The sequence below is a fragment of the Thunnus thynnus genome, chromosome 5 (genome assembly GCF_963924715.1).
Source record: "Thunnus thynnus chromosome 5, fThuThy2.1, whole genome shotgun sequence".
NCBI classification, from domain to species: domain Eukaryota; kingdom Metazoa; phylum Chordata; class Actinopteri; order Scombriformes; family Scombridae; genus Thunnus; species Thunnus thynnus.
The window spans coordinates 28,777,382-28,802,745 of NC_089521.1; the positions used below are offsets into that span (position 1 = coordinate 28,777,382).

A 25,364-nucleotide genomic window follows, 5' to 3' on the forward strand; every position below is an offset into this window, starting at 1 on the left:
GTATTTACATTATTTCCATTAAGATTTTCTCATATTTGTCGGTGGAATAACAAGAAAAATGATGAATTAAACACAAACATCAGTGTTAGGGTATGGACCATATTTGACCTTTAATTTTGACAGGGAAAAAAGACATTGCATTTGAAGCCATTTCATGGAAAAAAATATTTACAAGGAGGACTCAGTCCTCACAAACATTAACAGCACATTAGTTAAAAAACGAGAAAAAAAAGAGACAGGAGTTAGATTTGAAGTACTTCTGAACCTTAAAAAAATGGTGTTCTGATATCCAAACTATTAAGATAAATATATTTATAATATTTATATTATATTTACAGAATACCTTAAATATACAACGTCCATCATGTATTCTATAAACAAATATAAATTACTTAGGCACACTTTTGATTCAAACAATCATGGGAGTTGTTGTCAAGGCCATCCTCTCGCTGTTTGAACTAGGTTGACCTGTACTTTCACCAAGAAAAATTAGTTCAGTCTTGCATCGTTACGTCATCCGGAGCAGCTACATTTTTACTAATCTCAGTACTTGTTGGCCAGCAGTTATGGGTCATAAAGTACACAACCATTTTTTTTTTTTTTTTTTTTACAGCACAGACACAGGTGCAGTCCCAACATGACCTCTTGACCTCCTGACCCGCCTCTTTGCAGTCTCCTCTTTGCTGATTCTTGTTCAAGTAGGCCTGGTGGAGCGTCCACCTTATTGCTTACACCTTTTCTCTCCTGCAGGATCTACAAGGAGGAGGGAGCAAAGGATGCGGAGAGCAGGAGCGAAAGATGAACAAGTGGGACGCAGCCAAGCAAGTGGGCGAAGCTTTAGACAAGGATGACGTTTATTCCCACACCTTTTTTTTTTTTAAGGTAGACATCATATAAGGTTCAGAGACGACAAATAAGAGAGCAGCTACGATATCTACAAAGAATATACAGTACAAGTAAAATATACAGTGATGATACGGCCAACTAAACGCACGCGGAGGGGTGGAGGGGAAGAGTGGCCAGCCAGTATGGCCGGGCAGGGCTTACTATTACTGTCAGTCTATAAGTCCGACTCGGGCATGTCCGGCATGTCGGCCATCAAGTAACCGATACCGTAACGGCCATTGGGTGCGGTGTCCGCATCAGGACCGCCACTGCCGCTCTGCTTGCGGTAGATGCTGTTGCCAGGCATCGGCGAGGGCGCCTCGCTGGGTGACTTGCCTTGAATCAGGCTGGTGTCGTCATCCTCCCCTGGCCGGGCGGTCTCCTTGATGATGCGGCCCTTCTTGTAGGAGACGGTGGAAAGGCCACTGGTGTTCTCATCGATGATATTGAAATAGCGCAGACCGAAGACCACAGGCACGGGCATGATGGCCATCACCACCAGGGAGATGCAGACCACGATGCCCCAAGGAGGGAAACCGAGTTTCTGCTCTTTGGCCTGGAGGACAGACACAAGAAAACAGACTGAGGCTAAGAAAGATGAAAGGATGTGTCTCTGAGTTGATGACTGGTGTTAAATGCTGAAATGTCCTTTTTGAATGTGCTTGTACTGATAATTTAGTGTTCAAATGACAGGAACAGGGTTTAACCCAGGAAATTGTACAGCAGAGGCGGAAAGTCTCCCACATAATGACACATCTCATCCTGAGATCAATTTAGTTAGTAGATTTCGGCCTAAACAATGTATGAAATTACACATTTGTACTTTTTCCTCAAAATTTAATTTCATGTTTTTTTATGATTATGTCAGCAAAAACGGTCAGCTTCAGTTAAGGTGGCCCGTTTTTGTGATAAAGCACTGCAGGAAACTTTGGTTAAAATGAGACAAATTGTTGTCACCAATAATTGGAACAATTAGCTGATTAATCAATTAGTCAATCAGTAAAAATACAAAAACAGTTGGGTCAAGCTAAGAAATTGTGAGGGGCATTTCTCACTATTTTCTGACATTTTACCGACTAAACCTATTAATCGAGTCAAAGAAACTAAGAAAATCATCAGCAGATTATCAGGTAATGAAAATAATGATTAATTGCAGCCACATCCTCACAACTACATTATTACATCACTACATATAGGTAGTCGTTAAGCAAGAAGGCATCCTCTATCCCTAGACCCTCGATTCAGACAATAAAAACCCGCCTCTAAAAAACCTACAAGGAAAAAAGGAAGAAACCTCATGAGCAGCAGTGAGGTAAGTATCTACATGCTCCAGACTTGAAGAAAAATGATGACTAATCATCACTCAAGTAAGGCAAACCTACTTCACAGTGATGCTTAGTTCAGCTGCAGGTGAACCTACTTAGCTGGTTTGGTGAGTTGAGAAGTGTCAACCTCTATGGATAAGTTAAGCAGTCCATGCAGGGACACTTTGTCCGGTGGCCTTTGCTCCACTTACTGAAGCTTTTCAAATGGCTGTAGTTTTCTCTTGATGTGTTAAAAAAAAACGTCTGCGATTTAGACCACACATCCTGTTGATTGTCCGAGCGTTAAAGGACGCCTAAATGTGTTTATCAGTAAAAACTTTGCCTTTTTCCCCCCCGTTTTTAAACTACTGCCTCATTTACTTTGAACCCTTTAATTTGCTTTTTACTTGTTCCAAGTAGGAGAACTTCCACCCCCACTGATCCCTGGTCCCAGGACGGACAAGCCGGAGATGTTGACTCACCTCTTCCTGAATCCAGGCACTGTAGCTGGGCGGCGTCATGGTCAGCTGGATTAAGCTGGAGCACAGGAGGACCAGCAGCAGGATGGGTGTGATGAACTTCCACATGTAGTAGTAGAAACGGAACGGCGTAAAGCCAAGCATGTCCTTCAGGTCTTCAAAGAATCTGAGAGAGTGGTGGGGGTGAAAACAGAGCGACACAACAGGAGGTAAGATCAGATGTAAAGAATTCACAATAGTTTCATATTTCTGCTTCATAAACCTAGTGGCCTTTATTTGTTGTTTAAAGGCTATATAGCTTGAATATACCAACTCAGTGGTTCCAAAAATATATAATTTTGTCTGCAGAAATTGTGGTATTGGGGTTACAATTTTTGCGTCAACCTAAACTCTAAAGCATTCATATAGCATTAATACATGATTCGCAACATGTACAGTAGGAATAATCATGAGTGATTAAATTACTTTTTAAGGCTATTGTCTTCATGCCTTTGCCATGTCTTCCTTTTTTTGGAAAGCAATAATCAAAATATATGTCAAAATATTCGTTTTTTTTGTTTGTGTGACACAATATTTCCCGTATAAACTCAATTTGATATATTAGCTGTTCTTCTAGTTAGCTTAAAGACTTAGTAATCTATTAAATGGCTACATTTTGCACATGTTTTAGGTATTATTTCCTCATTTTTACAAGTTATAAGTGATATGTAACTCATAAGAAGATGAGACAATATGCTGACGATGATGTGCTCTTACTTGTCAATCCCATAGACCCAAGCAACAGCCACATTCTCCAGTATGACCACTATGAGCAGAGGCAAAGTAGCCGAATAGTCGTCGAACATGGCCACATAGTAGTTCCCTGAGCGCTGGACAAACAGGAGACCGATAGAGAAGGCCAACACGCAGCATCCCACTGCAGGAGAGGAGCAGGTGGTTAGTTACTGAACATCAGGATTTGTTTAATTAAAGGATGGGTTCACAGTTTTTTTTAAGTCTGTCTTAAACAACAGTCAAGTACCCAAATGAGGCTTCAGCAGTCTGAGTTAGTCATATAAAGTGGATATCTGCCACATTAACAGTCTTTTTAGCATAAAATTTCCTCTTTGTGTTTCCTCGGACAGTGATTCCCTGTTGAACTGCAGTGGAAGTATAGTAACAAAAAGAGGGACTTTGAATATGTTTCAGTGCTTGTCATATTCAGTGTTGGACAATGGATATTGCATTGCTATATAATTTCTATATGACTCCTAAATACAGTATTTGAGATGGTCCTTTTTCAGTGTACCATGATTTACAGTTATTATCTGCAGTATAACGCTCAGGTAAACTGAGATACAGTAAGAGAAGTAGGGTGAACATAAAGTGAACTAAAATTGAGTATGTTTAAGTAGAGCAGGACCCATTTAAAGGCGTTCAAAGACCAGCAGGATGGCCCACATCCTGCTCACTATAGTGACTGAGCCATGAGTATCATTAATCAAACCTGTTATGTGTTTGCTTCTGTTGGAGCTTTTCTGTAATCATTTTCTGAAACATTTTTGTACTGGCATCATAATACCATAACATTATCATGCCTCTTTCAGAGGACTGCTATGAATACAAAATTATTGTATTCATGGCAGTGCTGGAAATGGATCAGAAGTTTGATGTAATATAATGTAATTTCTATGTTAAGCAGCAACTTTATAAATATGTAAATTTGTAAATCATTACTAGGCAACCCATTCATCTTTGCAGAAACAGTCTTTTTCCTAATGGAGTTGCTTCAGATTCTATAGACTTCCAAGGATTAAGCTAAACTAAGCTAACCTCAGCATTCAACATACAAAAAGGCCTGCACAGGACTGTTTTTGCAATTCTGCACCCTCTCACTTTTGCAAGATTTCCTAACATCACCACCTACATATGTTTTGATCCCACAACAATTTGTTGGGACCTGTTTGGCTCACGTGATCCCAATCCCTTTTACAGAACTGAACTACATAGATTAAAATGCAGACTAGGACCAAGACAGCACCTTGTTTGATGTGTCTAATTATGAAAACATATTTCAGGGCACCTGAATCTCCACATTAGGAAGAATGTGTATATATTTGACTATTCCACTGAGACAAATATAGACATATTTTGTAAGAACTCTGTCAAAGATGCTAACTTTCTGGAGTTAAAGGCGCAGTCTGTTGTTTTAATGTCTCTCTAACCTGTAAGAAACTCCTTGCGGACTTTGAAAGTATCTATCAGTGGAGTGAGGATGCCCTCAATGGTGCCGAACATGCTGCCCAGACCGAGGTTCACCAGCATGAGGAAGAACATGACAGACCAGAAGGGTGAGGCTGGGAAGTGGGTCATGGCCTCTGTGAAGGCAATGAAGGCCAAACCTGTGCCCTGGACCGCCTGGTGGGAGGAGGGAAGAAGAAGAAGAGGTTAAAAAATTAGTTAATAAATAATTTCCCATTAGCTGCCAGGGCCTTTATTTTTCCTCAGCTGAGATGAAAATTAGGCCTTTATTTGAGTCAGTTTACTTTTAGAGAGCTTATGAGCCATAATTTCTAATTCTCCAGTCTTGTAGTGAAATGAAAACTAAACACTTCCATCTGTTTCACATTAAACCCCTTCAAAAGATCAGGCATAATCCCTAAAGCTAAGCAGTGGAGTGGTATGATAAATATAAGGCTACCACTAGCAGCCAGTTAGCTTAGATTACAATGACAGCAAAACCCTGGGAAACAGTCCGGCACATAACTCCTTGTAAAACCACAACGTCTCAAACAGGGTTTTAATGAATATTTGTACATGTGTAAAACATTTTTTAAAATCTTTTTGCAAGTACCTTATTGAGCTCGTCCTCAATGCTGCAGGATTCCAGTCCCAGTTTCGGGTAATCGTCCTCCTTCACCCTTTTGATGATCTCTATCATCAGATTGTAGTCCTCAGCACTAACCTGACTGACCTGAGTGAGGTTGATGTGGTGGGGGATCAGGCTCGCTTCAATGCCATTCCCCAACAAAGCCACAATCTTGTTGGTGTTCCTAAAAAAATGGGCAGAAGTTATTGATAGTTTTAGTCATGAAATTGAACTTAACACTTCAATTCAGAGACTGTGAAATAGTAAAGTTGTCTAAACAATATCATTGGACCAAATTTTGCAAGAGCTTTATTCTCTACTTCCTCCCCAAGTAGTTTCCTTCTCTTGTTTTCATCATAGAATAAAATCACTACAGATTCAGTTCTTTGATTGTCGACAGGAAACACATTTGCTGTCTGTCGCTCAATGTGAGAGGAAGCTCTTACTCACAGTGCCACACATTTGCTGTTCATGATGTTGGCTTTGAAGCCCAGCACAGCAAACACCACCAGGGTGGCCAGCACGGAGGTGAAGAAATTGATAAAAGACACCAAGACGGCATCGAAGTGGCAGTTGTTGTCCCGCTTGTTGTAGCTGGAGAAGGCGATGACGCCTCCGAAGCCGAGGCCCAGCGCGAAGAAGACCTGCGTGGCCGCCTCTCGCCACACTTTGGCCTCCAACATGATCTCCAGCTGCAAAGAGGTTTGTTTTAGTTTAGTAACACAGTCTACATGTGCGGATCATGACTGAAGGTATTCGACCAATATACAGAATATCAATGTTCACAAAATACGAGTAAGTGGACCTTGAGTTAATATTATTATGTCATACTTAATTTTTTTTACCATTGTGAATTGAATGTTTTGGGGTTTTGGACTATTTGTCAGACAAAATAAGTCATTTGAAGACGACATATTTGGCTTTCAAAAATTGTGATGGACATTTTTCACTATTTTTCTTGACATTTTATACACTGATTGATTAATTTTTTAATTAAAAAATCAGCAATGGGAATAATTGGTAGTTGCAGACCTATACATCACTTTACTTTTTGCAATAACATAAATAAAAGGTCTAAATTGTGGCATGTCTTTCTATTATTAATTATTAATAAATAACGAATATATAAACATTTATTTTTAGGAAAAATTCTTGGTGACACTTAACTTTAAGTCCCCCTATAGCACTTATAAGTGGTACACTAACATTTAATAAATATTTTATAACATACTATAATGTAGTATGAAGACATATTTATATTATTACAACTGTATTTTACTATATTGTCATTAATTATCTGTTTAATCTGTTTATACAACAGCCCCCACCTACAGAATGAGTGCCCACAGGAGGACTTATAGTTGTTAACAAATACATCGAAGAACATTTCTTAGTTATCTGCTAACAATTACATTATAGTGTGTTATGAACCATTTATTAATTGTTTCTATACATGCTAAACAGCTTCACCACATTCTCTTATTTCTGTTTGTCTGCAGATTGTCAGTATATCAAGACGCCAACTGACGGCTGGCATCTTGGCAGTTTCCACATGGTAATTTTTTATTACACAGGTCTCGACCTGTTGTAAGCACAAAGCAGAACACACACACACACACAGCAGGACTTTGATGTCCGCAGGTACACGGCGGAAGATGGCGGCAGAACGTGTGGTTTGAAGTCGTAAGATGTCAGCCGACGAGACAGAGCAGACACACGAGACAGACTCTGCTGTGAATGAGCGTCTTTGGCTGGTTAGTTACATAAAGCCTCAGTAACTCTTGTTTCCATGGTGAGCAGAGCTGCTGCCAACATGATTCCACGGCCAGAGGAGCCATTGGCCTGTTGCTGCTGGGAAATCGGCCTATTACAGCGCAGATTCGTTTTTTTTGAGTTCAGACACCTTTTTTTTCTCTCTTTTTTTTTTTTTTTTAAACGGCAAGTGGATTCAGTTTACCAGTGGCTGTGTGATAAATACATAACATTTTGATGTGCTTTCTGGAGAATTTCTACAGTACATTTCTGACACATGGTGCTCAGTCAAGTAGGGCTGAAACAATTAATCGATGAGTCAATTGACAGAAATTACTTAGCAACCATTTTGATGATCAATTAAGCGTTTTTGTCATTTCTCAAGTAAAAAGCTCTCAAGCTTTCTTTGTCATATATGATAGAAAACTTGACAAAACAGGACATTTGAAGGATCTTGGATCTTAAATTGGCATTCTTCACTATTTTATGAACATAGCAATTATCAAATTAATTGATAATGAAAGTAATCTTTCTACAATCAAGACATCCCTCCTGTGGATAAATACCTAAAAACAGTTTTTTCCTTGGTGGCATAAATTTGTACTTAAACAGATTAAACAGAGAAACGCTGACTTGAAATGTTTAGTACCTTGGGTGTGAACATGTGTCGAATCCCGTCCACGGAGCCCTTCAAGAGCAAAGCCCGAACCAGGAAGCAAATCAACACGACGTACGGGAACAGGGAGCTGAAGTACATCACCTACAAGCAAACAGAACATCTTGTTTCACGCCAACAAACTTTTGCAGTCAGCCTGTACTTCAATAAAGTCACTCTGCATATTTTAAGATGTCTTGTCCATGTCTTGGAGGGCATAAAACCATCAGGAATAGTTAGAGATGAAACTTAAATAATGAGAATTTAAAGCAATTAAGAACAAAATGTGTTTCTAATGATTATAAGATGCTTAAATGAAACAGATATGCATTCAAATTTTTTTTTTTTTTTGATGCTTTAGACCTAGTTTCAAGATAAGTCAGACTATGGTTTACCCAGTAAAGCACAGACTTAAGAACCTTTGATGTACATTGTGTCTGGTTCACTGAGACTTATAATTGGTTTCTAGATTACTGAGTAACGGTGAAATATTATAGCTATGAGATAAAGATAACTGCTGTCAAGTTCCTGTCAGAAAAATGCTTGTCAGATAATAGAGAGTTTAGAAAACTGAAAAAAAATGTGGTGTGATCTTCCGGCCTGCCTGTATGTGCAGTGTTGATTATGATCATCTCACAGGAACATGAAGAATGAAACCTGAGCAGTCAGTCTAAAGCTGCTGATATCTTGGTAGGTAGTGGGTAAGAGGATAGTAGGTGAAAGTGAGTTTTTTTCATTTCCCTTTAATATATTTGTCAAGAATCAAGTTTGCAGCTGAGAGACAAGTTTAGAGACACATTTTAAGCATTTTCTTTCTTCGTGACTGTGAAAATGACAATGCATTTTAAAGTAGTGACGACTTAGTGCGCCATGAAAGTTGTGTAATCAATATCAGCAGGGTCCCAGGCCAGGGATGGTAGCTGCTGGGCCTGTGCAAGGGCCTTTGTCCCATCATCGCGCTAATCAGACGACGGGCCTCTCGTCTTTTTGTTGTTGAACACCGCACATCATTAACCGGAGGCCTTCTCCTTCTAGACAAGGTGGCAGTTAGAGAGTAAGAGCAGGACTGAAAGCCTGAGTCAGCCGCTACACAGCGACACGTGGGTTTACAGGACTGGCAGTGGGGTGTGTCTGCAGCCACCGGGGAATGGTTTACGGTTGAGTCATAAGCAAAGCTGGCGATTCAGAGACACTGCGTCTCCTACATGGTGGTCTATATGTAGCTCTGAATGAGACAACGTAATGTCTCGTCTTAGAGGAAAGGGATAATTCACCCTGAACAGATTCATTCATGTTTGGCAATTCAATTAAGGTTTGTAAAATTGAATGATTTTTTCCAGTGCTTGCAGGCAAAAAAGACTTCTAACCTGTGATTCACATAAACATAAAGTATTTTTGGTCATTTTCAGATTTTATTAGATGTTTGTCCCACATTGTACATTTTTTGAAACAAAAACATGTTTTACCCTCACTGAAAATTACAAAGGGGATGTCCCTGCTGTGTAGTGAACAGTGTTCTTCCATTCATTACCAAAGAGGTGCAACTGAAACTGATTTAAAGCTCGGTCACTTGACAACAGCACAGACACAAAGTTGTAAAACAGTAAATCTTGATTTCTTCAGCTTCGAAAGACATTTGTTTAAGGCTCCAGTATATATAACTCAGCCTTTTATAGAATTTAGACTTGAACTATAGCCCTGGAGGTTTTGCTAATCATCTGTCATATTGTCAAAAGTCTTTCTGTCTGTTAAAAGATTTCTTTTTTTCTCTTTTGTTTTCTTCGCTGTGGTTCTGAACTTGCTTGTCAGCCGTTTTCTGATTGAACCTCCCAGTCGAAACCTCAGTCGACTCTCAGCCACACAGGCTACAGGCTTTTCTGTGATAAACAGATATCTGCTCCTTTGTAACCTCGGTCTGATGTTGTATCAAAAAGGGACTTTATTATGAAAGATTATGTGTTATGGCAGATAGGATGTGCTTTTTGCAAAGGTCATATTCTGAGAACTGCACTGTTATCTTTATAAACTGACATAAAAGTTTGGTTTTCCCATCATGACAGAAACATGTAACTGTTGAGATTCTTTATACATAATGTATTAATAATATTAAAGGTATTTTACATCTAAAAGATTACATGATTTATTAATTGGCTTATAATTGCTAACTTTTAATGGTGTTCAGCTACTTTGGATACTTTCCATGAATCTCCCTGTTATTTTCCCCACCCCCCCTTTTTTTTGCCACACTCTTGACAATCAAGCCAAGCCAAAAGAGCGCGTATAACCATGGTAACCAAAATGGTCTGATCCCTTTCACGCCCACCCACATACACAAATGGGAGAAATGCAGATCGCGGTAGGGATATTCCTTGGAAAAAGGCTTTTGTGAACATGGGTGGAGAGAGCATTAATATTCTTTTGTACCACACAGTGCTGATTAAACTTCAAAGACACTTAGAGCTGGCCCCCTTCAAGGGAAAGTTCATGCCCATTTCTACTCTCGCCAACTCAAAAGGCCATCCAGACACACCAGGTAGTTGGAAGACAACCATCTGTCTCAAACTGTACAATTAACTGGTGGCTTGGGTGGTTTCTGTTAAGCCGTTTAAAAAAATGATTGGTTATTTCTTTTTTTTTTATAAACAACACATTTATATCTTTGTTTTAGCAATTAATTGTATTTTCCTGATAGCAGTAAAAGACTTGAACGTCATCTGTGCCAATATAACCCCTCTGATAGAGTGGCAATAGTGAAGTAGTGATTGTGACAATGATTGTGGTTATCAGTGGCATTTCTTGCCAGGCAGCAAGATGTGGCATGCAGGGGAAATGAGACTGTCTAGCACTGCAAATCATTGTGGCAGAGACCTAGATTAACGGGATTCTGTGGCTAAAGGCATCCATCTTGTTTTGTCTTCGGCTGTTGTGGTGAATGCAGCACAAAAGAGGAGGGCTCAGTAGACCCGAGCAGAAAGCAGACAGCTGTTGGGATAAGACCTGAGCTAAGGACAATGTATGAATTAAAGGTGGGGAAAGTAAGACACATTTCCCACACCATTAACAAGAAACTACAGTTGTAGTCTAATATTAGAGTTGGTACTTTTTGCAAAGATGTAACTTGATATTTTTCACCTAAGATGCTGATTGAACCAACGTTTAATGCTTATAAACCTGCCTTAACTGTTTTTTGGCCACTTGGGGGCAACGGAAACAAGTTGTGAACATGACATGACATATCGCCTTTTAAGCTGATATGTTTCACTTGTTAGCAAACAGTTGCTTATTTCCAAATCCAGCAGTTACAGTGCAACATTATTATTCCTTTGGAGTCGTGTTTCTGTCCACCTGGTGAATATAAGTCCAATATTCAATCTCTTTTTATCTCTGTTTTGGGTCTCTACCAACTCCTGTGGGAAATATATTTCTCTTTAGCTGCTTAATGTTCAATTATGTTCACCAACTAGTCCCTAACTGTGTGTTTGCCATTTGGTGCTGAGCAGGTAGGTAGTGTACAGTGGCTTTTTAGAGCTTTTTCTCTGAAAACAACACTAAGATAGCGCTGAGAGTAAACCAAAACAGTAAAGTTGCAGCTGGACAACTAAACAATGAGCTGAAACTTGCTATAAAGCGTCGTAAAGCCGAGTTGGGTGATAATTCTCTGTAGGTCCATCACTACAAGCCGAGTCATTTGATAAACTGTTATTATAAAAAATATAGTAATTGGTGTGAAAACATCAAAACAACTTGGCTACCTGAAGATGAACATTCAGTTTACTCTCTTTTTAGCTCTGGTTTGGTCTCCACCAAGTCCAGAGAACAATAATTGGGTCTTTGGTTTATAGCAATACAGTAATATGTTCCAGTTTCTTCACCAGCTAGCCGCTAACTTTGGTGCTTGGCAGTTAGGCTACAATGAGTTTGTTAAAGCTTTTACGTCGGAAATGGTTGCCTACAGTAGTTGATGAATGCAGCTGAGACTGAACTTTATGTAAATGTGCTGTAAAACCAAAAATAATAACTGCAAGGTTGGGTGTTAATTCTCCATGTTTTTGGCACTATTACAAAAAGTAATTTCACTGAGTTAAGAATGACTGACTCATGTATGACCTATTGCAGACAAAAAAGAAAAAAAAAGATAACTGAAATATACTTTGTTAATTTTGACCCTATGCTGTAACCCAGCCAGGTCTTGCATAAGAAGTGAGGATAATAACAAATGACTTCAGCATCAAAGCTTAGGCTACTCTTGGAAGATTAAAAAGTGTGACCATTTTTCCAATTAGCACAGGCTTGACTCTGACCTTGGAAGTACACCGGCTAATGCTTGTCATATGTTATGAGAAAGTGTGGAATGATAAGGATCCCCTGTAAAAAGAGAGGAGCGGGGTGAGTTTGCAAGCAAACGCTAACCTTTAGCCAGTGGGCTAATCCTTCCGGATGCTAGTCACGCTACTGTCAGCTTTGCTACACTAAGCTAAAGTAAGCTGAGCCAAAAATCCCACAATATCACATGAGCTCCCAGGATCATATCTGAGACTGTATCATTAGAAAAAAATTGTCAAGTCACATTACAGTATAGTGACTTATCAGTGTCTTTAGACCAGGCATTCATACAGTTTGCACTCTGTAAGCCTCCATCTTGAAGTGAGCTAATTATGTGTGAAAGGATTTTCCAAAACACTTAACAAGAAAAGACCTTTTGTTTCTGTCACATTCCCCCATTTTCCCGGGTAGTTATATTTTACTATCTATTTAGACCAAGCTGCCAGGATTGCAGGATAACTATAGAAGTCAGTTTCCTCTGTTTTCTTCCTTTCTTCCTTCCTCTCAGAAAACCCCTCCTCCTCTGCCTCATTTCCTACTTTTTAATATAGCTTTTCACCAGTTTATTTCAACAAGTTGCAACCTACATGGGTGCAGGAACAAGTGCTGCAGGAAACTACTGAGGGAACGTTTTCAGACCTCCACTTTTTAGTCCGGTTGAATCGGACTCTGGTGCGGATCAAAACAACAGTACCGAGACCCTTTGAGGATGTGGCCTCAGGCATGTCCCAAAAGATTTCTGGAGCAGTTCGTTTGTAGTGGGAACATGATCCGACCCAACTACTAAGTGTACTCTGCAAGTAAGCGGCTCCCATAGCCAGGTGTGCTTTGCATACTGAGATACGGATGAGTGAAATCAGCTAGCTGGACTAGTGCAACAAAGAACGTTCTTCCTGTGTCTTTGTTCTAGCTCCTGGCACAGACACATACGACCAATAAGCAGAACAAACGTTCTCACGTGGTTTGCAGTGATACATTTTGGTTCACTTGGTTTTTTCTCTGTGTGCAAAGAAACTGAACCAAGGGCAAAATTTTTCCCAATTTATTTTCCCAATTTATCCACTGATTCGGACCAGCAAATGAACTATAGGTTTGAAAAGGCCCTAAAAATGCTAACAGAGAACAAAATTCTCCTTACCTTCCCAGAAGACTGGATTCCCTTGATCATGGCGAGGCATACCATAGACCAGGCAGCCAGCAGGCACAATGTTATCTTCCAGTTGAGTCCTCCACCCTCAGAGATGCTGTTAGAGATGTTCAGGGCCTCGCGGTACCAGTAGTAGGTGGTGGCCGAGCTCTTCTCACACTCCGGCACCACATCTATGAACAAACCAATTGGAGTTACAGCTCATTCCCCGTCATGTACCCCTTTTGTTACAATTATCTAGTAGTGTCTGGTTTACAGAACAAACAGGATACAAGCCTTTTGTTTAACGTTAAACTGTAGACGGAGCCAATGACTGGATCCATACGCCTGAATGTGTTTGTATCTTACATGTAGTGGTCTTGTTCTTGACGAGTGGACACTCATGCCATGGCAGAGGTTGCTGGAAGGACTGGGAGAAGTAGAAGAGACTCCAGCTGATGATGACATTGTAGTAGAGAGCCACGAAGAAGCACACCTACAGGCAAGAGAGACAAGTTAACTTCTGACTCAAAAAATAAACCAAAACGCATAGGAGGATCTTTTTTGAAATCAACTCTTCTCAACACTCAGTACTTTGATTTTCTCATGTTACAACAAGAGGAAACTTTTTTGGGGGGGCGAAGTGTTGCAAAGAAGCCTTAAATACTGAAAAACAACACCTTCCCTTTTCAACATAATATAAATGTCCATGAATGACCAATGTACATGTAGAATTATCACTTTTCTGACAATGTCAACAAAAACTGAAAATATATAAGCCTTGTAAATGAAGAATTTATGGCAGAGCTGTTGTACTGGATTGCATTAGATTGCACTGGTAATGATAGGATATATAATGAAAACATTATGAAATGAAACCCTTTATTTTAAGATCAGTAACATGTTCACTATTCTTTTAACTCTGCTGTTGTCTCATTTTCATACATCTACTACACTTTATTAATGTGTACAGCTGACGCAGGCCGCGGTGTCATACTCACCACACAGCTGGCGAAGCCGATGCCCCCCAGACGAGGGCTGATGTAGTTCCACACCCCGATGCTGCCCCTGCGGATCCGCTGTCCCACGGCGAGCTCCAGGAAGAACAGCGGGATGCCAATCAATATCAACAGGATGAGATAGGGCACCAGGTACGCTCCTGCCAGTCAAAACAATACAGACAGCGAATTAGACGAGGGGCAACAAAGGAAGAGAAACTGTGTCATCAGATAACTGTGAGGGGAGACGATTTCAGTTCTTGAAAGCAGGTGACAACCACGTGGGCGCAACACACACACATACACACGCTGTTTTAAAACAGCTTTCATCTCTCCATCTGCCACATGCTGCACACAAACTCACACCAACAAACACAGCTGCCTCCTGAACTTTGACTACAGTGTACTTCCACCTAACGTCCCCCGTGATGGTGACACATTTGTCTAAAAGCACATAAAAACTCACCAGCCTCTTAAGCAGTATCTGTCTCATTATCTCCCTTTCACATAAACACACTCACACACACACACAAATTACTATACACACATCTGCTGAGCTGCATCTCCACCTAATATGTCGCCCGTGGTGTGTGGTGCAATCAAATAATTCTGGAAACCAGGAAGTCTAAAATTACCTAAATTACAGTGGGATTACTTTGCTGCACATTACAAAGATGGTATTCCTCTCTAGAATTAAGGTTTCAGGGTGAATGACTAATATTAAGGCAGGCTGTAATAGTGTGGTGCAATAAAACACAAGGGGGAACATCTCTTGTGACAGTCAAGAGTACTCGTGAGCAGTAAGACTACCAGGCACATGATGGCTATAAGAGATACAAGAGAACCTAAAACCCTTTGTTCAGAGGAAATGGCCGGTGGTTAGATGTGCTCAGTGGCACCAGATTTTTATATAATGCACCTTTTCTCTTTTCCTGTAACATATGTGAGACTGCATGCAATGCATGCTACAGTGTGATGGTTTTGGTTTTTTTTTACATGAAATGAAAGTGTGAAGGTTTGGTGACCCTCAACCATTGAAATCTTCCAGAAACCATTGCATCATTTCTCATGTCCACCGATGGAAAAACCAGCTGTTCCATTCTTACAAACACACTTTTTGCAGTTAACGTTTGGTCCAACAACAGTGACGCTATGATTAAAATCCCCTGTTGTGACATTTTTCCCCTCTCACAGGGCTAAACCCCAACATCAAATGTTAACATTGGTGGGGCAGCGTACTGTAATGTTTGCTATGAGTCATTGATGACAGCATCAAAACTTCCGTCATGTGTGTATTGTTTTTAGTTTCATCGCTGCTTCAACAGCGTTTATTGTTTCATCTGGCAGGACGTTCATTCAGATCCTTTCCTGAGTCCTGCTGTCCCTTCCAGGTTTGGCTTGGATGGGAGTGGTCACAGACAGGACGTAAAGATGTGTGTGTCTCTGTTGTTTTAAGCATGTGTGTTACTAGTTTCTAATATTAAATCATCTAATTCTGGTTCATTGAGTACACAGTTAATTCTGGGAAGAGGCTTTGACATCAGTCAGCATCAAAACCCCCTCTGGTCTCCATTGTCTTTTCAAAACCTCGACAGTCTCCCTTGGACATTCAGACACTTTGATGGCATTTTGAAAAAGCAAACAGCCTGATAAGAATGTATTTCACCTCTTCTTAAAATAGTTTCACAGTCATCTTCACTTACAGTACAACAAGATAAACATCTGGTTTATCCTGTTTAGATATCATCCAAACATGTGACTCTTCCTTGTGTTTCTTGTCCTGTGTTCCTTGTCTTTTGGCACTACATGTGCAGTGAGAAGAGGTGTAGATGATTTGCATGCATGTGGTATACTATAGGCAACTACAGTAAAAATGATTCACCTTATCAATTACCTTAAACGTTGTTGTTGAGTTAATTCATCATTGAAATTAACTTTCAAACAAAACACACAATGCCGAGAGGTTTCTGATGAGATTTGTTATCAGGTTAGGCAATCGATGTTTCTGAAGGAAATTGGAACAACATGTTTCGAGTGTGAACGTTTTGCCCAGAAAATCCAGAACTTCAAAATTTTCCGAGTACACCATGCTGGTAGTGTGAACCAACTCTTTATAGGGCAGAGGCAAAGGGACACCTCCGCTGCTAGCAGGGTTAGGAGTCATTTTTGCCACCCAGAGCAAGATTTTAGCTAGCCAGGTGAGCAAATAAAGTAAGAAATACAAGATTAAATAAGAAGTATGAGATAAAAACAAAACAAAAATGACTACAGAGCTACGCTAGCGGCTCTGTGAGGCTCTACGTAGGCACAGCAGTGCTTTGAGCTAAATGCCAACATCAGTATGCTAACAAATCACCATGCTAACATGCTCATGTTTAGCAGGTTTAATGTTTACCCTCTTAGTGTTGTATGTTAGCATGCTATCATTTGCTTATTATCACTAAACACAAAGTATAGCTGAGGCTGATGGGAGTGTCATTGATTCTGCAGGTCATAAACCAAAGTATTGGACAAATTAAGATGGGATCATCAAAGTCATTGTGATTCATCTGAACCAACAATGTCTGAAACAAAATTTCATATTTCAATGTTTAGGCTACGTAGGCAACGTTAAATTTAATTCAAACAAATTTAAAAACATGTAATTCAGTCAAATTCATTTTAGTGCAACTTTCCTTTTGAAAAAGTGACAGCTCTAAACCAGACATTTGATAAAAGCTTACTTGACATTTTTGGTGCTATTATCACATTTCCATTGGTAACCGAACCTAATCCTGATTAAATAAAGAGTTTTTATAATTTACAAGTTGATAAATGTCAAGTTGAACAATGTAAAATTACTCGCCAACTATTTTGATAATTGATGTTTCGGTCATATTCAAGTAAAAATACCAAATATTTGCTGGTTCCAACTTCTCAGTTGTGAAGATTTGATGTTTTTGCTTTTTTGTGACTGAATATCGCTGAGTTTTGTCACAGCTGGTTGGATAAAACAAGCACTTTGAATATGTCACCATGGGCTCTTTCCATTTCATGACATCCTGACATTCTATAAACAAAGCAATGAATTAATTAATGTAAAACATAATCAACAGATTAAGAGATATATTCAACTTTTTTTTCTTAAACAAAGGCACAGCAGCACTCGGAGCACAAAGGGCTCCTCTGTGCTTACTACACGGCTATAAAAGGAAATATACAGTAAGCGGATGAATGTAGTGATGTATGTACACATGTATAAAGACAGAACATGAAACACATATGTGTGGGTGGATAAAAGATGTAGATAAAGTTCACACCCACACACACACACACACACACACACACACACCTGCTACAGTCCCAGATCTGCCGTTTTAATCTAATTACAGTTGAACACAGCAGGGTGACCAGAGCTGTTTAAAACAGACCTGAAAACATGACAGGCTCTACAGAGTTCATTACTGGAGCTGAACCCCCCCTCCCCACCTTCCCCACGCAGCACACACACACACACACACACCACACGTACACTCAATACAAACACATGGATCTTATGCAAAATATGTTCATGAACACATCCAAGTCCACCAAGCTGCCTACTCTTCTCTGACTTCTTCAATCACACCTCACATCTACCAAGATACCACATTCACTGAACTCTTACCCACTTCCCTTAAAACTGCTTATTTGAACTGGGGTTTTTTTACTAGACATCTTCCTGTATTTTACTACATTAGTATTTACCCATGATGTAAAAAGGTGGATAGTGTGCACATCCAACCTGAGTTGGTTACAGTTGCAGGATAGAAACCAGCAAGCAAAGAGAAAGAAGGTTGTATGCACACAAGCATCCAAAAGTTTTTTTGATGCAACTTTTCAACCTACAAAGTCTTCATCGTGTTTTATTCACATAGATGTTTGTCTGATGAAGACAATGTGGGTCGAAATGTTTGCAGAAATCAGCATGCAGACAACCTCTCCTTTGTCTTTATGTAACCATTATGACCATAATTGTTGTGTTTTGCATTTCTGCTAACTGACACAACTTTCTGCTCATTTTTTTGTCATTAGCAAATGTCCTGAGAAACAACAACAAAGTAAGATTTTCTGAACTGGATTTTGTGTGCACACGATTGAAATGGCCAATCCCACATGGGATTAGGGCTGCAACTAACGACTAGTTTCATTACCAACTAATCTGTCAATTAATTTCTCAATGAGTCGTTTGGTCTATAAAATGTCCAATCACTGTTTCACAAAGCCCAAGATGACGTCCTCAAAAGTCTTCTTTTGTCCTGACCAACAGTCCACAGCCAAAAGATATTTAGTTTATCATCAAAAAAGACTAAAGAAACCAGAAAATATTCACATTTAAGAAGTTGTAATCAGAGAATTTGGATATTTCTCCTAAAAAAATGACTCAAAACAGTTAATCAACTATCAAAAAAGTTGATTAATTTTTGTCGATTGACTAATAGATGGATTGACTAAATGTTACAGCTCTACATTACACACAATAATAATACAAGGTGTATAAACAAAGAGTTTGGGAAGATGACATTCATAGTCAAAAGTTGCTGAATGATATGGTTGAAATCTGATATTGACACATATCACAATATGGTGTATGCAAAATAGTTAAATTGAGGCAATGAATTGTGTTCTGCTATTATGTTCACAACTCTTCAAATGTGCAAAACAAAACTGTTATGAATTATTAATGTTGTAAATTAGTAACACAATGTGATTATATAACATCACAATCCACTGAAAGTCAATAAAGGATCATATTGAATTATCTCTCAGCCCTCCTGTATACAGTAGCACACACTGTACTATGTTAAACATACAGTATCATTATACTGTGCAATGATAAGATGTAATAATGCAAAGTTAAGAGAAGAAGAGGTTATAAAGATTGGTTTTAATTGTTTTTATCTGTCTGGCCAGCCTGTCTGCGACGGTTTCATTTAATCAGCTTTCTCAAAGCGTTCATTGGCTTTACATAATCTCCTGCTGGGAAGTGTGACACCTTATCACCTTCCTGGGACACACACACACACACACACACACACACACATTAGAGTATAAACCCTGCAGCATGTCTTCACTATAACACAGCACAACGCTCTGCAAGTCAGAGAAGCTTGCGCTCATTTCAAGGCATTATGGGAAATGTGGTTTTGATTCAAGGATTGCATGTGGGTTGACTGTTGTTATTATTAGACTCCAATCAAGAGCACACTCAGAGCTGCTCGCACAATGATTCCCTGCGTGGTGACAGTAGTGTTATTAGGTCATATATTTGGTTTCATGTTTAGGGAAATGTTGCAGACTGCACACGTACAGACACAGACTGTCACATGACTCTGATGTCCATGAAGGTCACTGAGCAGTCTGGTTTGGACAGATGAGTAGATAATAGGAGGGACCCTGTTTCTCCATGCAGGTACTGAACCAACTGTATTCATTACAAATAGGTGACACAATACAGCAGCTTGATTTGCATTTCAGAGCTGAGTGTCAAAAGTGTAACTGGATGATAAATTTAGACTTAAAAATGTATTTCATAACACAGCACTATTGACATATTATATTTATTCAAGGGACACAGGACTAGATATTGTGTCTAATTTGGGATAATTTGGTATAATCTGGGATTTTTACACTCTTTCTCACCAAACACTTGCACCAGCTCTGTAAACACAGTGTGAACACAGTGATATAAAGCTGCAAATAAACACTTTACACAACTAAAAAAAAAAAAAGAAAAAGAGGAAGACTACACGACTGGTTTCTGAGAATATTGAACTCCTATTCCTAGCACATCTCTGCGCTGTGTATATAAAAGAAACTAGTGACGAGATCCAGCTCTAAACGTCCACACAGTTACAGTCATGTCAAAGGTTTCTTTTTAGTGACAGTAAACACACAGATGTGCACAGACTTGGGTGTCAACACTCTCAGAAACTACAAGTATAGTTGTCTTCTTTTTACTTTTGTCATTGTTTCATCCCAACTCCTGACCATGAGTCTGAGATGCACTCTTTGTTTTTCAGCTTATTTAGTGCTGTTTTAATGCAAATGCATTACACTGGGCACCGTCTTACATTATGACATTATATGCTTGCTTGGTTTGACAACTGCCTGCATGTAAACATATGTGAAATGTTTTCCAGGTTACTGCAGGTTCCTTGTGATGTCACTGACTTAGTATATATATATAGTCTACTCTTCTGCTGTATTTACTTTAAAGGATAATTCCAGTTCATTACAACATGTGTCTGGTTTTTGTTGTTTTGGTCATAATTTCAATTAGTAATAAAAACATTACACTCACCAAGTCTATTTCTGAAAGCTGGAAACATTGACATCTCTAGAATTAAAGTCCAGTGGGGAAGTAAATATGCGCAGTCAGATGACCAGACAGATTTTTAACAAAACTCCAGATAAGTCAAACTTATTTAGAAGAGAAAAGGAAAGTGAATGGTAAAAAATGATTAGCCAGACTATGTTTTAAATATCCGTCACAGCTTAAAGACCAGTTTTCTTGGTTCACTATTGTGCGCACAATGTTTTCCTGCACAATTATGAGTTATTAGCAACATTTCAGGTGTGCTCACTTTCAATTTTATGTCCAAATAAAGTGGTTGAGATAATCTGGCTACTTTACTGCTCATTCTTATTGCCCAGTGGGAATTCCTTGTAGCAATGTCAGTAATCACTTTGAGTACAATGTTATCATAACTGAAGGAAACAATGGAAAAACTCTGGAGATCAAACTGATTTGCAGTTGTGAAGCAAATCCTGCATATAAATAAAAAAACTCAGATCTTAAACATATATTATTTAAAAATTAGTTCAATCCATTGATGAATTTCTTTATATTTCTTGTTGCCCAATGAAATGAACAACAATCTTGCTTTATTTCATAATTTTTCATGTTCATAAACAAGGTTATCCACCAATACTGAGATTATGTCTCTGTTATCAGATTCATGTTTAATGGGTGAAAGTGTAAAAGATGAAGCTGATGGTGACTCACCCCCTCCGTTCTTCTGACACAGGTAGGGGAACCTCCAGACGTTGCCCAGGCCTACAGAGAAGCCAACCTGGGCCAGGATGTACTGGAGCTTGTTGTTCCAGGCCGGGCGCTCCTCCTCCTCTCCGTCCGAGCCCCCTTCCTCCACATCGCACTCTTTCCCCTCACCTTCATGGTTGTTGACGATCAGCGAGCTCTTCTTGAAGGAATCGTCGCAGGCGTCCTCGTTGGAAAGCAGGTCTTTGACAGACTCTGTGACATCGTCGTCAAGCTCTCTCTTGACGGCCTTGCTGTTTTTGGGCATTTGATAAAGCAAACAAGGGCAAGGGGTGGAACGTCTTTTTGGTTGGCGGGCTGGAAGGGCAGGGCCAGGCGTCTGTGAAAAGTCACTTTTTTGACACTTTGCCTGTGCAAATCTGCGAGTTTGAAGTTGTTTGGGTTCAAGGGCCCCGTGGGATTTGAAACAGTTTGTAGAGGTTGAGTGATCAGAAAGTGATTTATTTCTTCATTATCACCAAATGTCTGTGGGACAGAAAAGGGAAATATTGAGATCAGTAAACAGCAAATGAAAGTCAGACTTTATGGAGAAGACTGATATGATGGGTTGTTGCTAAGAGGCCTTCTAATTTCCCTTCATAAATTGCTTTCTGACTGGTTTTTACTGTGAATGAACTTTGCATAAACAAAACTTGCAAACTTTTGCAAATGATCACAAGAACTGACTTTTTGTAACATCAGAAATATGAATAAAAAGCCAAACTCCAACTTCTTCTATAAGACAGAAGAAAACTACTACAAACACAAACTCTTGAGGAGCTTCAAACAGTAACTGAACAACAAACAGTAAATCATTTCTGTTTTTTGGTTATTCTAAAAAACAAATAACCCCCCCACACACTCTCCCCTCTTATTCCACACCATTTTATCTGCTTGGAAACAAGTCCATACAGAGAATTATAGTTTGTCCCGGGGATGTAGGTTTATTTCTCACATGGAAATCACATGGTGCGAGCATGCTGCAGAAAAATCAATGAATGGGGATCATTTTATTTTAAGTCATTGTTTTGAGGGGGGAGGGTTGGGGGAGGGGGGGGTGACTGGGAACATTAGCCTGGTTGTGTGGACAGTGACTGGGACAGTGACAGGTCGAGGTATGGAGACTATCGGGAGACTATCACGTTTCAAGACCTTGTGAATAATTGAAGCGAGGAGGCCATTTGCATACGAACCCAAACACTCCTTTTCTCCGCAGCTCTCCGGCATTGGGGAAAGCCCTTCAATATTAAAGGGTATCAACTTTCAAAACGAACATACAAATACGGCGAGACATGCAAATAAAACGGTGGACAGGCCATATGAGGCTGCACTTGTTTTGGTCTTGTTTCGCCCTATAAAAGACGCCACCATCATATATTTAATGCAACTTTCTATGATTTACACTATAAATAGCACAGGGAAAGATTCAAGGGTGGGGACGCTCCATCCAAGGTGCGCAACATCCCTGTCTTTCAAATTTCAGCATCCTCAGGGCGTCTCGCGTGTGCATCGCGCATTTTTTTACGCTTCAATATTTTCATCAAAACGTATCAAAGGTGCAAAAAAATATATATCCAGGAAACATTCAGTGCGACCATGTTGCAGAAATACAACATGCCTCCCGCCTTTCACCAACACAGAGGATTAAGCGATTAATAGATTTCCTTTACCGCTTCCAGATTAGCCTGGTTTGCATGAGGCACAGGCCGTCGTTTCATAATCCAGTGAGCGCAACATAGCAGCCAAAAGCAGGACCGCTGATGCTGAGCAACCTTCAATGCAGTTATCATGCAGCCTGGCATAGGAAATAGCATTTATTGTGTTGAAATTAAGGTATGGCTGTGTTTAAGATGATGATGACTGACTGTGAGAGAGAGAGAGAAAAAAAACGCACAAAGACAAAATGCGTTTCCATGTTTTTTGTTTTTTTTCCTTTTCTGTCTGCACATGACTCAGAAGAATGATGAATCAAAAAAAAAAAAAAAAAAAACGGGCCCGAGATGTACAATGAGAAAAATGCGGATGAAGAAAGAGATGATAATAGCAATAATAACAATAATAATAAAATAATAATAATAATAATAAATCAACGCAAAAAGTCACACTGGTGCCATGTGGCTCGTTGTTCCACCAGTGCACAATTTGTTCTCTTAGGAATGCGCATAAATTAATAACCTCCATCCCGCCCAGTCTTCATGACATCCGTGTGAAGTATTTCATCATTCAATGGCCAGCCTCATTATAGTCAGCCTCACACACACACACACACACACACATACACACACACACACTCATTCATCATGCCATGCCTTTATGATAAGCCTAATAAACCCCAGTGATGATGCCGTGTGGCGGGTACTCACCGGTGTGGAGTAACAGTCGTCCTTTTCTGAGATGATGCGTCTCAAGGAATGAAATTGTGAGAGCACATGCACGGGGCAGACATTATCACTTGCGTCTCTGTGGACCAGTCCGGCCGGTGTGCTGCTCCAGACTCCGATGCCGTGACTTCTGTAGCTCTTGGCCAGAGACACAGCGCGGATACGGGGGTGCTCCCCCTAAGACGCACCGGTGACGGGTCGTTTTCTGGCTCCTTAACCGTGACAGATCTCACCGGAAATATTTTATAGACCCCTACGATCCAACACCGAATATTATATGTGTTTTTTAAATTTATATTTTACGTGTTATTTGCCTCTTTGTTTTCTACGACCCCCCTGTTGTTTTACTTGGTACGCTCCACTACTACAACAGGGGCTGGCTCTTAGATGAATGCAATGTGCCTCTGTTTATAAACGCTCATTTCACTCACTGGATATTTCCTCATTCGGATATTATAATAATTTATTTGTATAGAGCATTTTCATAACGAAACACAGAATTTATGTAAGATTCAAATCTGTAAAAGATCAGGTTTTGGTCCATTTTGCGCCACATCCACTCACGCAACCTTTGAGGTTATTGCGAAAGGAATTAACATATAGCCGAGACAAGAATATGGTTTTTAAACCAGGAACAACTGAGAAATGTATTGATGTACATAAACATCAATTAGTTTATTCAAGACAATAGCCTGCACCGGTCTATTATGCCAGTGAACATTGAAAGTGGAAGTGAAAATAAATAAAACATGTTATTTAATTCATAAATGTCTTGTAATGTGAGTTTAAGTGCCACTGGTGCAAATTTCATACAGTGAAAAACTTGTGAACTGGAAGCTCTCTGGAGAATACAGTATATACAGTATATACAGCACATAAACAAAGTATAATGTAGGTTAAATCAAATACAATTTTTTAAAAAAAGCATTGTTGGCTTATCATTAAAATGAATAATAATAGTTTTGTATGAATAAAACAAAGAGCACAGTAGGCTGTTGGCTACTTGCCCCAAAAGACTCTCAACAAGTCTTATTATAAAACAAAATGAACTCATAACAGCCCTTAGGAGGCACATCTCTCTAAAGTTTAACATTTTGATCCGACTGATATTATTAAACTTTATGATAAATCAATTAACTAAGCTGTAAGGTTCAAAGTACATAGGAAAAGTACACAGTACATAGGCTATAGGCCTATATGTCCATAGGCAGTATTAGAGATAACATCACATTGTCCATGATCAAATTTTAATAATAAACAAGATTAAGAGTCTGCAGTCAAGCTAGTGGCTCTGTGAGACTTTATGTTGTCACAGTGGTGCTTTGAGCCAAATCCTAACACCAGCATGCTAACATTCTTACAATGACAATGCTAACATTCTTGGTAGATAAGTAGATAAAACTAACTCCACCTTGTCCTGCTACAGCAGTTAAATGCTGTACTTGCACATGAATGCATCAGTTATAATAATAATCCAGTATTATAACACATAATAATAACACTCACAGGGGTCATTTTTTGCTGTATAATAAGCATTTTTATTTTTGATATTT

At 39.4% G+C, this 25,364-nt stretch overlaps 1 protein-coding gene across 1 annotated transcript; it reads right to left on the reverse strand.

The window, feature by feature from the left end:
• Window positions 1-85: 85 nt before the first annotated feature.
• On the reverse strand, window positions 86-24,266 carry slc6a15 (solute carrier family 6 member 15). Its single transcript, XM_067590602.1, has 12 exons — window positions 23,794-24,266; window positions 21,398-21,916; window positions 14,374-14,531; window positions 13,742-13,868; window positions 13,385-13,566; window positions 7,918-8,028; window positions 5,967-6,208; window positions 5,502-5,700; window positions 4,873-5,065; window positions 3,425-3,584; window positions 2,672-2,834; window positions 86-1,441 (listed from the first exon to the last, which is right to left on the reverse strand). The coding sequence occupies exons 2-12, from the start codon at window positions 21,696-21,698 to the stop codon at window positions 1,061-1,063; spliced, it is 2,217 nt and encodes a 738-aa protein (XP_067446703.1). The 5' UTR covers window positions 21,699-21,916; window positions 23,794-24,266; the 3' UTR covers window positions 86-1,060.
• Window positions 24,267-25,364: the final 1,098 nt, after the last annotated feature.

Excerpts from the sequence above, each read along its gene's own strand:
- slc6a15 (XM_067590602.1), bottom strand. The coding sequence starts at position 21,698 with ATGCCCAAAAACAGCAAGGCCGTCAAGAGAGAGCTTGACGACGATGTC. Across the intron at positions 14,532-21,397 it reads GTGTCAGAAGAACGGAGGGG|GAGCGTACCTGGTGCCCTAT; the intron begins GTGAGTCACCAT and ends TTTGACTGGCAG. Across the intron at positions 1,442-2,671 it reads GTGCCTGGATTCAGGAAGAG|GCCAAAGAGCAGAAACTCGG; the intron begins GTGAGTCAACAT and ends TCTGTCCTCCAG.